General features: G+C 47.3%; 1 protein-coding gene across 2 annotated transcripts in view; it reads left to right on the top strand.

Annotated features, from left to right (window-relative positions):
* BRCA2 (BRCA2 DNA repair associated) overlaps nucleotides 1-17,244 on the top strand; it is a 174,378-nt gene that overhangs the window by 131,934 nt on the left and 25,200 nt on the right. For both annotated transcript variants that reach the window (XM_073583185.1, XM_073583186.1), the window contains exon 18: nucleotides 13,487-13,642. In XM_073583185.1, the coding sequence (XP_073439286.1) occupies nucleotides 13,487-13,642 (156 nt within the window). The remainder of the gene's footprint in view (nucleotides 1-13,486; nucleotides 13,643-17,244) is intronic.

The raw sequence follows: 17,244 nt of genomic DNA on the forward strand, positions 1-17,244 counted from the left end.
GGGGGATGATTTTAACTTTTAAGGGACTTGATCCTGCAATCATCTGATCACTTGTGCACTTGCTATGTATAGATAAAATCATGATGTCCTATTAACACCAGCTAAACGCTGGCTTTCACAGGAGGATCATAATTGCAGTCACTGAAGTCTTCGGCAGATGCCCAGCTGTCATGACTGCCATATGTCGTGAAGGGTATAAAGTCTGTAGCAAACTGTTGCAAAGTCTCCGAGTTTTCGGTTTTGAATTTAGTAATATACCCCTTCCCGACATGACTATTCCCATATTGTTGTGGTTTCGTTATTCTCATTGCTTCCTCCAAGAGCCGTAACTTTTGGTATTTTTCCACTGACATAGCCATACGAGTAGGGATGAGAGAACCAGAACATTAAAGTTGGGGGTCCGTACCGGTCACCTACTGTTTGTTACCAAACCCCAAACACAGACTTATTAATGTATGTCTGGTTTCCTGTTCCTGTTCGCCTCTCTAATAAAGCTTGTTGAAAGACTGCAGCGGAGTCAGTCAAGCTTTTAGACCGTGGGCACTTCCGGAGACATCCCAGCCATGCCAAGTATTGAACGGCGCAGCACGTGACCTTGCCTGTATAAAGGCCAGATGATAAGTTACACCACCATTCTGCTCTTGTTAGTATAAGAATAGGATGCATCTGGAGTGAAGGACAGATTGACTGCGCACTCTGCAAAAATCTGCTATGTGTACTCTGCCCCCCCATTCGCCTATAGAAGTACTGTGCCTTTAAAGGTACTGTCACACTTAGTGATGCACCAGCGATCCCGACCAGCGATATGACGCGGTCAGGATCGCTGGTGCATCGCTAAGTGGTCGCTAGTGAGCTGCCACACAGGCAGATCTCACCAGCGACATAGCAGCGGTCGGGGGTCGCTACTTACCTGTCAGACGAGGCGATCCTGACGTCCGTCCGCCCGCGTCCACGCGTCGCTCGTCGGCGCCACAGGAAGCTGACGACGTTCTTGAGCGGTCGGAGGTAAGTATCAGACATAGCGATATCGCTAGCAATATCGCTATAACGTCACAAAACCAGTGACGTTATAGCAATATTGCTAGCGATATCGCTTAGTGTGACAGGCCCTTATGTCGCCATGTTTCAGATTCAGGAAGTTTCTGGCATGGGCGGCAGGAGTGGAGTGATGTGGTCCCCAGGCTGGTAGTAGGTACTGTTCGGCAGTTGGGGGGCTCTGCCGACATTTTGTGAAAACCTGAAGCCCCTGCACTTTCCATGCTTTTCAATGCGGTGGACTCCGGTAAAATAGCCGCCAGAGGCGGCGTATGCGCTTACTGAGATCTCGGCACCCTCACACATGCGCTGCCTCCAGCTCTGCCATTTTCATGGAGTCGACTGCGTTAAAATGCATGGAAAGTGCAGAGGCTACGGTCTTCCACAAAATGTCGGTGAAGCTGCCAATTACCGCCTCCTACCAGCCTGGGATCTGCTGCATCGCCCCACTACTACCGCCGTCGAACACCACCTCCTATTAGCCTGGTGCCCACAGCATCTCCTGCTGCTGTCAGTATCCTGCAGCTGGGACCCTGCCACCTGGGAGACACCCCGCTCCTTTCCCCAGGTAAGCTACCATAAAAGTGGATTATAAGACACACCACTATTTTATTGAAACATTTTTTCCTATTCTTCTCAAAATTTGAGGTGTGTCTTATAATCCCCAAAATACGGTAATTTTTTTGGACTAGTGAGTGTTTTCTAGTAGTGTTGCACATGAATATTTGGCATCAGCCAGCTTGTTGCCATTTCTAGGCCAAATAAATAAATAATTTTCCTAAACTGGTGTGTCTTTTATAGCATTCTGGGAAATAATTTGCATCAGCCAAACAAATAATTTTTCTGTACCGCTGTCTTTTCTAGTAGTGTGGCTAATAAATAAATCTCAGCCGTTGTCGCTTTGCCAATTGTAGGCCAAACAAATAATTTTACTGTACCTATAAGAGCCAGTGATTCATAAAAAACAAATGTTCTACTCCACAGCTGTTAAGAGTAGTGCTTATTTCTTTATCGCCTTATTGGGGGACACAGATTACCATGGGGTGTATGCTGCTGCTGCTAGGAGGCTGACAATATGCAAAAACAAGAAAATTGGCTCCTCCCCGGCAGTATACACCCACCGACAGATACCAAGTACCTCAGTTTGTGCTTAGTGTCTGTAGGAGGTGGACCGGGATCTTCTCAGATCCGCAGTTAATAATCCTTTTATTTCCTTAGGTGTTTGTCGAACTTTTTAATCTTTTCTAGCTTATTTCTTTCAGGTCTTCACATCAGGAAACAGGGTGTAGTTTTCACTCTGATTTCCTATATCAGGCGGCTGAGCGAGCAGTGTGGTGATTTCCCACATCGCAACTCTCAGTACCGCAGGCAGGACCTTTCCCTAACACCAGTCGGTGTTATGGGCGGATGACGGGTGACCGGTCCTTGCCAAAACAACCCCTCACCCCTCTCCTGGGACAGGGCTGAGAGGAAGACGGCGGTGGTCAGCAGGCTATCCCTCGCTCCCAGCAAGAAAACGCAGTCTTCTACATGTCAGAGAGTAAGAGGTCTTCTCCCAGCGGCCTGACTGTTACGTAGGGCCCCTGCGGTTATCCTCTTCAGGGACGTCAGGTAAGAGTCTGATCGTTCCCTTCAGCCGGCATGTCTCTGAGCAACATTTGAAATTCCCGCCCTCCTCCCTCTCTGCCAACCGCGCGCCTCATGCTGACAGCCGCGCTCCCCGCCGTGCACAGGCATCAGCGGTCCCCTGGAGCGGTCGCTCCAGCTGAATGGGTCTTTTCATCACTGGGGGGGGGTTTCCAGAGCGGTGGGGGCGCAGCTCACCTCTATCTATCTGCGCCGTGGCCATTGCAGGCTAGAGATCCAGGCGGGGAGGGGGAGCGGTTTCACTTTCACTTTCTCTCCTGCCTCCCTGCTCAGGACGCGCTTCTCCTTTTCTCTCTGGCGCCCTTTTTCGCGCGCCCATTCCACCCTATTGCAGGGCTCCTTTTCCTTTCAGAGGCATCAATCTTTTTATTACCGCTCCCCCCCCGCCTCCATGGCCCGATCACGTCCCGGCACCAAGTTCCGCCTTCCTCAACCTCACAACCAGTTTCCTGACTGGAATCTCTCTTCTTCCTTCGCTGCTTGGAGGACACTTCAGGGTCCTGCTTCTCGTCAGATTCTCGGTAAGCTCACCTCTTTATTGCAAATTAGTTCCCCTCTGCAGTCCCTGATCTTATCTAGTGCGGCCATACAGCGTATCCCACCTATGTTCAACCCTTCAACGGCGCTTTCTTTCAAGCCCACCGTTATTCACTACGCCTGTGCACGCAGTAAAAAGAAGTGGCCTTCAGGTCAGTCGTTGCCCCTCTGTCCGTCCTGCAGTCCCTCCGCCTTGTCAGTCTCTCAGGAGCACACAGATTCCCGGGATGAGGGTACCTCTTCTCTCCCAGAGTGGGCCGTGGCAATGTCGCAGTCGGTCTCTCATCTGACTAAAGTGTCTCAGTCCCTGGTCCAGGTCCTAGAACGTTTGCCTCAGCTATCTACAGCCACCTGTGCACCGACTGCCTCGCAAGGTGAGTCGTCTGCACCTGACCGTGACCTTCAGAGGGACAGATCGAGTAGAATTACTAGGAAGTGTGTTCTCTTTGGCTCGTCTTTCAGCTCTCTAGGCCCGACTGCTTCTCCCAGGTGCCCTTCTCCCTCTTCAGGAGACGACACTAGGTCAGATGAGGATCCCCAATCAGGATCTAGCTCAGAAGCAGATGGCATGTCTAAAACTCGGAAGATAGTCGATAGCCTCCTTTCAGCTATCTTTCAAACCTTAGAAATTAAACAAGACATGCCCCCTTCTCAGGAATGTTCCATTCCATTTAAGCGGGCAAGGCCTCTATCCCATACTTTCCCAAACCATAAAGAGTTTGATACTACACTGACCAAACACTGGGAGCACCCCGAGCAGAGCTTCTCAGGCCGCAGGTACTTAGATGTCCTGTACTCCTTTGATGCGGATTTACGCGCAAAATGGTCCAAAGCCCCCGAAGTGGATCCTCCTGTCTCTTGCATAGCCTCAAAGACGGTCCTATCCCTCCCGGATGGGACATCACTTAAGGATCCAACAGACAGACAAATAGAGTCTCTAGCGAAATCAATTTTTTGAGGCATCTGGTGCCTCCCTCTGTCCGATTTTCGCACCTGCCTGGGTAGCAAAGGTCATCTCTGCTTGGGCAAAGATTCTTCGCAGGGGCATCTTAGCAGCAGCTCCTCAGGACGAGTTGGCGGATCTGGCAGATCAAATTAATCATGCGGGTAAATACCTTTTGGCCGCCGCCCTAGATGCAGCTGTGTGGCAAGGGCTAACAGCAACATAGTGGCCGTACGCCGAGTCCTTTGCCTAAAGTCATGGAATGTGGACACTACCTCAAAGATCGGCTTTCCGCCTCTAAGGAGCGAGAGCAGAAAAGACCATCTTACAAACCCGCTCCCCGCTGGAGATCAATACCCCAGGTCGTCAGGTACCCGGTCCGGTCGGTTTGCCTCCAAGTGACGGGTCACCCCCACCTGGAATTTCTTCCAGGGTGGGAGGCAGACTTTCCTTTTTCATGGACGTCTGCTGTTTGTTGTCAATGACGCTTGGGTCAGGGAAATCATCACATCCGGATACAAGATCGAGTTTGCGTCTCCGCCAAAGGGACGTTTTTTCCTGTCCCGACCTCCAAGACAGCGGTCTCACATTCCAGGATTCTTTCAAGCCGTCTCCTCTCTTCTTGCTGCCGGAGTGATCGTTCCAGTTCCCGCACACAAACGATTTTCAGGCTTCTATTCAAGTATCTTCGTTGTCCCAAAAAAAAAAAAAAGACTTTTTTTTCGGCCAATCCTGGACCTCAAATTGCTCAATCGCCAAGTAAAGATTTTCCACTTCAGAATGGAGTCTCTTCGGTCGGTGATAGCCTCAATGGAACACAAGGAATTTCTCATTTCTGTGGAAATACGAGATGCCTACCTTCACATCCCTGTGTGTTTGCAACATCAGAAATACCTTCGTTTTGCGATTCAGGAAGACCACTACCAGTTCACGGCTCTTCCCTTCGGTCTGGCCTCCGCTCCCCGGGTTTTCCCGAAGGTAATGGCGACAGTCATGGCCATCCTCCGCTCCAGGGGTATCCTCATCATCCCTTATCTGGACGACCTTTTGATCAAGGGATTGTCCCGGCAAGACAGTCTTCAGATAGTCCTAGACACTCTTTCCCGTCTTGGGTGGATAATCAACAAAGGAAAGTCCATTTTGATCCCCACACAGCTCCTGACCTTCCTAGGCATGGAATTCGACACAAATCTAGCCCGTGTGTTTCTTCCAAAGGAGAGATTTTCAGCTCTTTCCAAAGGGATCCGACTTCTCAAGCGGCCAACCCCCATTCCCCTTCGGTCCGGCATGAAGGTTCTGAGGAAGATGGTAGCTTCCATGGAAGCGGTGCCCTTTGCACAATTTCATCTTCGTCCCCTCCAGTTGGCTCTTCTTTAGGCCTGGGACAAGACCTCGCTGTCCTTGGACCGTCCCATTCTCCTTCCCCTCAGAGTGAAACAATCCCTGACTTGGTGGGCAAGGCCAGAGTCGGTCCTTTCTTCCGCTTCAATGGCAAGTCATCACCACCGATGCCAGCCTTCTAGGGTGGGGAGCGGTGTGCCATCTAAAAACGTCTCAAAGCCAGTGGAACCCACAGGAGGCTCATCTCCCCATCAATCTTCTGGAGATCAGAGCAATCTTCCTGGCTCTTCTTCACTGGCAGCCTCTCTTCCTCGGCAAGCCGGTCGCATTCAGTCGGACAACGCCACGGCTGTGGCATGCATAAACCACCAGGGGGGCACACGCAGCAAGCAAGTAATGGCGGAAGTAGCCAAGATACTGCGCTGGGCAGAACGTCACGTTCCTGCGATCTCTGCCGTTCACATTCCAGGGGTGGAAAATTGGGCGGCCTACTTTAAGTCGTCAAGGTCTAGCATCAGGCGAATGGGCCCTTCACCCCTCAGTCTTCCATCAGATATGCCAGCGCTGGGACACCCCAGATGTCGATCTCATGGCATCTCGGATGAACCACAAAGTTCCGCAGTTCGTAGCCAGGTCCAGGGACCCTCTAGCCGTCTCTTGCGACGCCCTGATAATTCCGTGGTCCCAGTTCCGACTTCCTTATCTATTTCCGCCTCTTGCCTTGATCCCTCGAGTGGTCAAAAAGATAAAATCGGAAGGCGTACCAGTGATTCTGGTGGCCCCAGACTGGCCAAGACGCCCTTGGTATGCACGGAGCTGGTGAACATGCTCGCGGACGTTCCCTGGAGGCTTCCAGACCGTCCGGATCTTCTCTCGCAAGGCCCCCTTTACCACGAGAATTCTCAGTCTCTGAATTTAACGGCATGGCCATTGAGGCCGCGATCCGGAGAGAATCAGGTTTGTCTGACCAGGTGATTCAGACTATGATCAAAGCCAGAAAACCGGCCTCTTCCCGCATTTACCATAGGTGCTGGAAGACCTTTTTTCCGTTGGTGCGACGGTAAAAAAAAAAAAAAAAAAGTCTTTCCTATGTCCTTTTCCATTCCATCTATTCTGGGGTTCCTCCAGTCTGGTTTAGATGCGGGTCTGTCCCTCAGTACCCTCAAGGGCCAGGTCTCCGCCCTGTCTGTCCTCTCCCAAAGAGAGCTGGCGGCCTTACCGCAGGTTAAGACTTTTCTCCAAGGGGTCGCCCATGTGGCTCATCCGCATCATTCGCCGATAGATCCGTGGGATCTCAATCTCGTCCTTAGCGCTCTCCAAAAGGCGCCGTTCGAACCTATCCAGGACATTCCTTTATCCCTTCTCTCGTGGAAGGTAACTTTCTTGATTGCCATTACATTCATCAGAAGAGTTTCTGAATTGGCGGCCTTGTCATGCCATTCCCCGTACCTGATTCTCCATCAGGATAAGGTCATTCTCAGACTCGTTCCTTCCTTTCTCCCAAAGGTCGTATCCTCTTTCCACATCAATGAGGATATCGTTCTTACATCTTTTTGCTCGACTCCGTCTCACCCTATTGAGAAGTCCCTCCACAAACTCGATGTAGTCAGAGCCTTGCGTGCTTATCTCGCCAGGACTGCTTCTTTTCGTCAATCCGATTCCTTGCTAGTCTTCTATGAAGGTCACCGGAAAGGGTTCCGGCGTCCAAATCCACGATAGCTCGCTGGATTCGTTCTACCATTCTGGAAGCGTACCGACTTCAGGAAAAGCGGCACCCTCCGTGAGTGAGAGCCCTCTCTACCCGGGCTGTGGCAGCTTCGTGGGCTGTGCGTCACCAGGCTTCGGCTTTACAGATTTGCAGGGCCGCGACCTGGTCGTCCTTTCTCACTTTTGCGAGGTTCTACAGGGTTCATACCCAGGCCTCGTCTGATGCAGTTGTTGGTAGGAAGGTTCTGCAGGCGGCAGTGGCTTACCGGCCGACCTAAGCCTTTCCGGTTCTTTCGTTCCTTTTTGCTGTTCCCGCCCTTGGGACTGCTTTGGAACGTCCCATGGTAATCTGTGTCCCCCAATAAGGCGATAAAGAAAGATGGCTTTTTGGTTCTTACCGTAAAATCTTTTTCTTGGAGCCTTCATTGGGGGACACAGCACCCTCCCTGTTTAAGTTGTACCGTGTTGGGCTTTGAGCTCCTTGTTGGGTTGGTACATATGTTTAAAGTTCCGTGGCTTCTCCTACTGCTTTCTCACCAACTGAGGTACTTGGTATCTGTCGGTGGGTGTATACTGCCGGGGAGTAGCCAATTTTCTTGTTTTTGCATAGTGTCAGCCTCCTAGCAGCAGCAGCATACACCCCATGGTAATCTGTGTCCCCCAATGAAGGCTCCGAGAAAGAGATTTTACGGTAAGAACCAAAAATCCATCTTTTAAAAATTATCCTCTGCAGCTGTCTTTTTCCCTATTTGTGAGGAGAAAAAATTATTTTATTCTACGGCTGTGTCAGAGTAGTATTTGATAAAAAAAAAAAATTCTACTCTGTAGCAGTCGTCTTGTGAGCGGTGTGTCAAAAAATGTTTCTAGTATGTTGCCTTTCCCATTTGTAGGCCAAAAAGACTTTTTCTACTTTACCAAAAAACCTCTGTACTGTAAGCGATCCCAACAACGATACGATCTGGTAAAGATCGCTGGTGCGTCGCTAAATGGTCGCTAGTAAGCTGCCAAACAGGCAGATCTCTTCAACGGCGCAGCAACCATCAAGCGATCCTCGGCGGTCGTTGGTACCTTGTCACACAGCAGCTTTTCTGAACGATTCCAGCCTGCGTCCCTGAGTTCTGTGTCACCAACATGGTCGCTCGTCGGGTCAAGCACTGCGATGCGCGCTGGCCAGCGGGACGCTGAAAAAATGGCCCAGGATATTCGAGCACAGTCACCGATATCCAGCGGGGGGAGGGGCGGTCGCCGCTGCGTGTTACATGTAGCGAGATTGATGGGGGTTTAACAAAAACATCTGTTTGTGATGTACCAAAATAGGGACCCTTTCAGATGATGGCGCTGGATTTTACGATGTGCTGAGTAAGGTTTTCCACATTGCTGCCATGCTAACCATCCCTTCCGTGGTGGTGCCAGTGCTCCAGATGTGTCTTTATCCTTTTTTGCCTTGTACTTCCACTGAGCCCCCGCTGTCAGGTGAGGATGCCTTCAGTAGTGCGTCTACCAATGTGCGCTTGTATTCCCGCATTTTCAGATCTCGCTCTAGTAAGAAAATTAAGTATGGCACGTTGTGCTTGTAGTGGGTATCCAGCAGGGAGGCCATCCAGTACTCAGCACTTGTTACAATCCGGACAGCTTGGCAGTCCTTGGGCAGGCACAGTAGCTTGTATTGCCTCATGTGTTGCCTCATGTCTGCTGAAATGTATATAGAGGCAGAAATTGCTCAGTAATTTCAGCCTTTTCATGCCTGCTCATTTAAGATGTTAACCCCTTCCTGACATCAGACGTACTATCCCGTCCATGGGACCCGGGCCCCTATGCCCATGGACGGGATAGTACGTCTTCCGTGATCGCGGCCGGGTGTCAGCTGATTATCTCAGCTGACACCCGGCACAATGTGTCAGGGGCGGTCACGGACCACCCCCGACACGTTAACCCCTTGCACACTGCGATCAAACATGATCGCGGTGTACCGGGGGTTAAAGGGAAGCATCGGCAGGGAGGGGGCTCCCTCTGTGCTTCCCTGAGCCCCCCACGGCAGCGCAATGTGCAGCGCTGCTGCCGGGGGCTCCTGTCCTGCAGGCCCCCGAATCCAAGATGGCGACGGGGGCCTTCGGGGGCCTGCAGGAAGCTGGCTTCCTCAGTGCCTGCAAAGCGCAGGCATGAGGAAGCCTTGTGCACTGCCTGTGACAGATTGCTGATCTGTCACAGTGATCTGTGATGTGACAGATCAGCGATCTGTCACAGAACAGTGATGTCCCACCTGGGACTATTTAATAAAGTAAAAAAAAATTAAAAAAAAGTGTTAAATTAATTTAAAAAAAAAAAAAAGCCAAATAAATTACAGAAAAAAATTCCCCCAAATAAATCCATTTTTTGAAAATAAAAAAAACCAAAAAAACCAATAAAAGTACACATATTAGGTATCGCCGCGTCCATAATGACCCGCCCTATAAAACTGTCCCATTAGTTAACCCCTTTAGCGAACCCCTTAAAAAATAAAAATAAAAAACGAAGCAAAAAATAATGATTTATTATCATACCGCCAAACAAAAAGTGTAATAACGCGCGATCAAAAAGACGCATATAAATATCCATGGTACCGCTGAAAACGTCATCTTGTCCCGCAAAAAACGAGCCGCCACACAGCATCATCAGCGAAAAAATAAAGTTTTAGCTCGCAGAATAAAGCGATGCAAAAATAATTATTTTTTATATAAAATAGTTTTCATTGCATAAAAGCGCCAAAACATAAAAAAACGACCTAAATGAGGTATCGCTGTAACCGTACTGACCCGAAGAATAAAATCGCTTTATCAATTTTACCGCACGCGGAACGGTGTAAACGCACCCCCCCCAAAAGAAATTCATGAAACGCTGGTTTTTGTTCATTCTGCGTCCCAAAAATCGGAATAAAAAGCGATCAAAAAATGTCACGTGCCCGAAAATGGTACCAATAAAAACGTCAACTCGTCCCGCAAAAAATAAGACCTCACATGACTCGTCAAAATACGGAAAAATTATAGCTCTCAATATGTGGTGATGCAAAAACTATTTTTACAATAAAAAGCGTCTTTTAGCGTGCGACAGCCGCCAAACATAAAAACCGCCATAAATAGTAAATCAAACCCCCCGTTATCACCCCCTTAGTTAGGGAAAAATAATAAAATAAAAAAATGTATTTATTTCCATTTTTCCATTACGGTTAGGGCTAGGGCTGAGATTAGGGTTAGGGGTGTGTTGGGGTTCGGGTTGGAGTTAGAATTGGGGGTTTCCACTGTTTGGGCACATCAGGGGCTCTCCAAATGCAACATGGCGTCTGATTTCAATTCTAGCCAATTCTGAGTTGAAAAAGGCAAATGGTGCTCCTTCCCTTCCAAGCTCTGACATGCGCCCAAACAGTGTTTTACCCCCACATGTAGGGTATCAGCCTACTCAGGACAAATTGCAAAACAATCTTTGGGGTCCAATTTCTCCTGTTACCCTTAGGAAAATAAAAAATTGGGGGCAAAAATATCATTTTTGTGGAAAAAAATGATTTTTTTATTTTCACGTCCGAGCGTTATAAACTTCTGTGAAGCACTTGGGGGTTCAAAGTGCTCACCACACATCTAGATAAGTTCCGTGGGGGGTCTAGTGTCCAAAATGGGGTCACTTGTGGGGAGTTTCAATAGTTTAGGTACATAAGGGGCTCTCCAAACGCACATGACACCCGCAGACCATTCCATCAAAGTCTGCATTCCAAAACGTCACTACTTCCCTTCCGATCCCCGACGTGTGTCCATACAGTAGTTTTCTCCCACATATGGGGCGTCAGCGTACTCAGGACAAATTGGACAACAACTTTTGGGGTTCAATATCTCCTGTTACCCTTGGGAAAATAAAAAAATTGGGGACTAAGTGATCATGTTTGTGGAAAAAATACGATTTTTTTATTTTCATGCCCGGGCATTATAAACTTCTGTGAAGCCCTTGGGGGTTCAAAGTGCTCACCTCACATCTAGATAAGTTCCTTAGGGGGTCTAGTTTTCAAAATGGTGTCATTTGTGGGGGGTTTCCACTGTTTTGGTACATCAGGGGTTTTCCAATCACGACATGGTGTCCGATCTCCATTCCAGCCAAAAACGTCAAATGGCGCTGCTTCCCTTCCGAGCTCTGCCATGTGCCAAATAGTGGTTTACCCCGACATGTGGGGTATCAGCGTACTCAGGACAAATTGCACAATAACTTTTAGGGTCCTGTTACCCTTGGAAAAATAAGAATTGAGGGTGAAAAGATCATTTTTGTGGAAAAAATATGATTTTTTAATTGTACGGCTGTATGTTATAAACTTCTGTGAAGCCCTTGGGGGTTCAAAGTTCTCACCACATATCTAGATAAGTTCCTTGGGGGGTCTAGTTTCCCAAATGGGGTCACTTGTTGGGGGGTTCCACTGTTTAGGTACATCAGGGACTCTCCAAACGTGACATGGCGTCCGATCTGAATTCCAGCCAATTTTGCATTGAAAAAGTCAAACGGCGCTCCTTCCATTCTGAGCTCTGCCATGCGCCGAAACAGTCGTTCCCCCCCCCCCCCCCCACATATCAGGTATCAGCGTACTCAGGACAAATTGCACAATAACTTTTGCAGTCCAATTTCTCCTGTTACCCTTGGTAAAATAAAAAAAATTGAACCTGAAGTATTTTTTTTGTGAAAAAAAGTTAGATGTTCATTTTTTTTTAAATATTCAAAAAAATTCCTGTGACACACCTAAAGGGTTAATAAACTTCTTGAATGTGATTTTGAGCACCTTAAGGGGTGCAGTTTTTAGAATAGTGTCACTTTTGGGTATTTTCTATCATATAGACCCCTCAAAGTGGCTTCAAATGTGACGTGGTCCGTAAAAATAAAATGGTGTTGTAAAAATGAGAAATCGCTGGTCAACTTTTAACCCTTATAACTTCCTAAGAAAAAAAAATTTTGGTTCCAAAATTGTGCTGATGTAATGTAAACATGTGGGAAATGTTAGTTATCAAGTTTTTTGTATGCCATATCTCTGTGATTTAAGGGCATAAAAATTCAAAGTTGGAAAATTGCGAAATTTTCAAAATTTTCGCCAAATTTCCGTTTTTCTCACAAATAAACGCAAGTTATTTGAATGAAATTTTACCACTAACATGAAGTACAATATGTCACGAGAAAACAATGTCAGAATCACCGGGATCCATGGAAGCGTTCCAGAGTTATGACCTCATAAAGGTACAGTGGTCAGAATTGTAAAAATTGGCCCGGTCATGAACGTGCAAACCACCCTTGGGGGTGAAGGTGTTAATGGAGATATTCTAAATTGTTATTTAACCACCTTTCTGTAGGAGAGTTAATCTTATGTTTGAATACTGGGAACCCCAATTCTGGGACCCTGTTGATCACTGCAATGTCTGTCCTGAACCACCCTAGTGATGGAAACTATGACTGGAGCAAGGTGCGAGCATGCGCTGTGCCATTCAGGTAAAAGAGAATGACAACGACAGATGGTGACTTATAGCATTGTTTGGTTTCCGTCACTCCATGGAAATTGAACAGAGCAGAAGTGTGCATCCTGGACGACGTGTCCATTCAGGCGTCTCCTCAGTATGGGGGTGCAATAACTGGGTGGACTTGCTACGCTGTTATAGTGGCTAATGATCTGCCCGACGTCAGGTCCCTCAGGGATTAGACATTTCTCAGATCCTGTTTATAGGCGTTAAAGACCGATCATCAGAGTCATGCTAACTGAACTACGGGCAGCATAGATTGGACACTGGCTGCGCAGTGTCCGCCATGTATGCTGTATTATGAAAATCTGCTGCGTCTCACAGTATACATTTACTCACGTTCTTTGAAAAGCTGCCCAAGGACTATGTGTATCGGATGGCAAGTTCAAGATCCCTGGTGGCAGGTCCTGGATGGCTCTTCAAAGTCCTGTGTCTCTGAAGCCTGGAATATTTTCGTCTGAAAATCTCACACAGCCGGTGTCTAACGCTTCCCGTGGTTTGGGCAGCATGAATCTGATAATTTTCCCATAATATGTGTGTTTCTGAAAAACTCGTAAAAAATGCCTTCACTGCATAGAACTTTTTACAGTCACTGTAAAATGCAGAATGAAAACTTGTGTACAACACAGATATGGCAAGAGACCTATATATCCACATAGCGGTTTTCGATTCCCCTAAGAAAAAAAAATAATAAACTTCATGTACACTGGATGATTCGTGCACTAAAAAAAGAAATTGGGATTGAGATTTCTCCTTTGTTTTCCAGATTGCAGGTAACAGCACTCGGCCTGCTCGCTGGCATGCCAAACTGGGATATTATCGTGACCCCAGACCTTTCTGCCTCTGTCTGTCTTCGCTCTTGACTGAAGGTGGCGTGGTGGGCTGTGTGGATGTTCTTCTACAGAGGATTTACCCCATGCAGGTGAGAACTGGACTGATCTCACTGTTGTCCTGTCTGCGCCACCCCTTGCTGTCAGCAACAATCTACACGGGTGGAGGTTTTGCTTTTTATTTCATTGATATAACTTTTCAGTTTTGTGTCTGCCTTTACTCATCTTGTAATGCATCCAGAATGTTCCTGTATTGGTATATACTTCCCATTTAGTATCTCAGCCGCTCATATGATCGACCACTGAAATATTGTAACATCCTGGTAGGTTTCGATCAGAAGAGCGTATTTTTCGTCAGTGTGTGGTCTGTGTGTGCAGCAGACTGCACACTGACCAATATTAACCTTTGGACAAGTGCACACAAGCAACTTTCTAAAAGGACTGCGCACTTATTTCTGCCAGAGAGACATCATTACTTGGTGGAGCCCGGTATTTCTTTGCTGACATAGAAACACAAGAAGCAATGGGATGAAGCTGAAAGGGAGAAGATACAGATTAGATATTAGAAAAAACTTTGCCAGTGAGGATGATCAATGAGTGGAACAGGCTGCCATGAGAGGTGGTGAGTTCTCCTTCAATGGAAGTCTTCAAACAGAGACTGGACAGACATCTGTCTGAGATGGTTTAGTGAATCCTGCATTGAGCAGGGGGTTGGACCAGATAACCCAGGAGGTCCCTTCCAACTCTAAGGGTGCGTACACACGCTGTGGATTCTGCTGCGGGTCCGCAGCGGTTTTGGCCCTGCGGATCCACAGCAGTTTCTGCTGCGTTGTACAGTACCATTAAAATCAATGAAAAACAAAAAACACTGTGCACATGCTGCAGATTTTTTTTTTTTTTTAATTCGTTATTGAACCATAGACAGGGTATACAATATGCAAACTGACAATGATAAAAATACCATATAACACATATACATTCCACAGAGCATTAATGTCAAACAGTGTATGTATACCAGTTGTGTATAGAATAAAACATACTGTCAATTGCCTTACATAGGTCTGTGTGTTATTATTCAAATAATAAAGCCTGCCAACCTCTAAACCACTACTACTACTACAAAGCAACAACTATTTGCAGCCTATGTCCATATAGTTAACTCTTATCGTGCGATATCTCTTCCTACAACGTGAGATGAGAGGAATTCCACCTCTCCCATATCTTCTCAAATTTACCCGGGCACCCTCTGTTTTGATACAGCGTATGCTCGTATGGTATGATCGAGTTCAACAATTCAATCCATGCCCTAAGGGAGGGATCCGAACCCCCCATCCACCGCAGTGCCAGCACCTTCCGTGCCATAAACAATGTCTCCCGTAAGAAAATCCCCGTATAATGTCCCCATGTCTCGTCATCCCACACCCCAAACAGACAAACATGCTGCGGATTTGCTGCGGTTTCTAATCCACAGCATGTCAATTCTTTGTGCTGATTCCGCAGCGGTTTTACACCTGCTCCATTGTACAAGTGTCAAACTGCAGGGCAAAACCGCAGGCTAATCCGCCGATAAACCGTCTTTTGACCTGCGGATTTTTCAAAACCCGCAGCACAATCTGCAACGTGTGCACTTACCCTAACATTCTATGTTAGAGGGCAATGAATACCAGGATAAGGATGGGGTCATGCATACCAGGATAGGGATGAGTGGGACAGGCTTAATAGGATAGAGATAAGTGGGACATGCCTACCAGGATGGGGATGTATAGGCCATGTACACGAGGATAGGGATGCGGTATCCATGCACTTCAGGGTAGGGATGAGGAGGCCATGCATTCCAGGATAAGGATGAGGGGCCCATTTCCACCAGGATGTGGATGAGGGAGCTATGCATACCAGATTAGGGATGGGGAGACCATATATACCAGGATAGGGATGAGGGGACCATATATACCAGGATAGGGGATATTAACCCCTTCCTGACATCAGACGTACTATCCCGTCCATGGGACCCGGGCCCCTATGCCCATGGACGGAATAGTACGTCTACCGCGATCAGCGGCGCCCACGTGGTGAGCGCCGCTGATCGCGGCCGGGTGTCAGCTGATTATCACAGCTGACACCCGGCACAATGTGTCAGGGGCGGTCACGGACCGCCCCCGACACGTTAACCCCTTGCACACCGCGATCAAACATGATCGCGGTATACCGGGGGTTAAAGGGAAGCATCGGCAGGGAGGGGGCTCCCTCCGTGCTTCCCTGAGCCCCCCACGGCAGCGCAATGTGCAGCGCTGCTGCGGGGGGCTCCTTTCCTGCAGGCCCCCGAATCCAAGATGGCGACGGGGGCCTTCGGGGGCCTGCAGGAAGCTGGCTTCCTCAGTGCCTGCAAAGCGCAGGCATGAGGAAGCCTTCTGCACTGCCTGTGACAGATTGCTGATCTGTCACAGTGATCTGTGATGTGACAGATCAGCGATCTGTCACAGGACAGTGATGTCCCACCTGGGACTATTTAATAAAGTGAAAAAAAAAAAATAAAAAAAGTGTTAAAATAATTTAAAAAAAAAATCGCCAAATAAATTAGAAAAAAAAAAAATATTCCCCCAAATAAATCCATTTATTGGAAATAAAAAAAACAAAAAAACAATAAAAGTACACATATTAGGTATCGCCGCGTCCGTAACGACCCGCCCTATAAAACTGTCCCATTAGTTAACCCCTTTAGCGAACCCCTTAAAAAATAAAAATAAAAAACGAAGCAAAAAATAATGATTTATTATCAAACCGCCAAACAAAAAGTGTAATAATGCGCGATCAAAAAGGCGCATATAAATATCCATGGTACCGCTGAAAACATCATCTTGTCCCGCAAAAAAAGAAACCACCATACAGCATCATCAGCGAAAAAATAAAAAAGTTATAGCTCGCAGAATAAAGCGATGCAAAAATAATTATTTTTTATATAAAATAGTTTTCATTGCATAAAACCGACAAAACATAAAAAAACGACCTAAATGAGGTATCGCTGTAACCGTACTGACCCAAAGAATAAAACCGCTTTATCAATTTTACCGCACGCGGAACGGTGTAAGCGCACTCCCCAAAAGAAATTCATGAAACGCTGGTTTTTGTTCATTCTGCGTCCCAAAAATTGGAATAAAAAGCGATCAAAAAATGTCACGTGCCCGAAAATGGTACCAATAAAAACGTCAACTCGTCCCGCAAAAAATAAGACCTCACATGACTCGGTGGGTCAAAATACGGAAAAATTATAGCTCTCAATATGTGGTGATGCAAAAACTATTTTTACAATAAAAAGCGTCTTTTAGCGTGCGACAGCCGCCAAACATAAAAACCGCCATAAATAGTAAATCAAACCCCCCGATATCACCCCCTTAGTTAGGGAAAAATAATAAAATAAAAAAAAAATGTATTTATTTCCATTAGGGTTAGGGTAGGGTTAGGGCTGGGGTTAGGGTTAGGGCTGAGATGAGGGTTAGGGGTGTGTTGGGGTTCGGGTTGGAGTTAGAATTGGGGGTTTCCACTGTTTGGGCACATCAGGTGCTCTCCAAATGCAACATGGCGTCTGATCTCAATTCCAGCCAATTCTGAGTTGAAAAAGTCAAATGGTGCTCCTTCCCTTCCAAGCTCTGCCATGCGCCCAAACAGTGTTTTACCCCCACATGTAGGGTATCAGCCT

Source organism: Dendrobates tinctorius, unplaced genomic scaffold (assembly GCF_039654945.1).
Source record: "Dendrobates tinctorius isolate UK_male_01 unplaced genomic scaffold, ASM3965494v1 ptg000075l, whole genome shotgun sequence".
Lineage (NCBI taxonomy): Eukaryota > Metazoa > Chordata > Amphibia > Anura > Dendrobatidae > Dendrobates > Dendrobates tinctorius.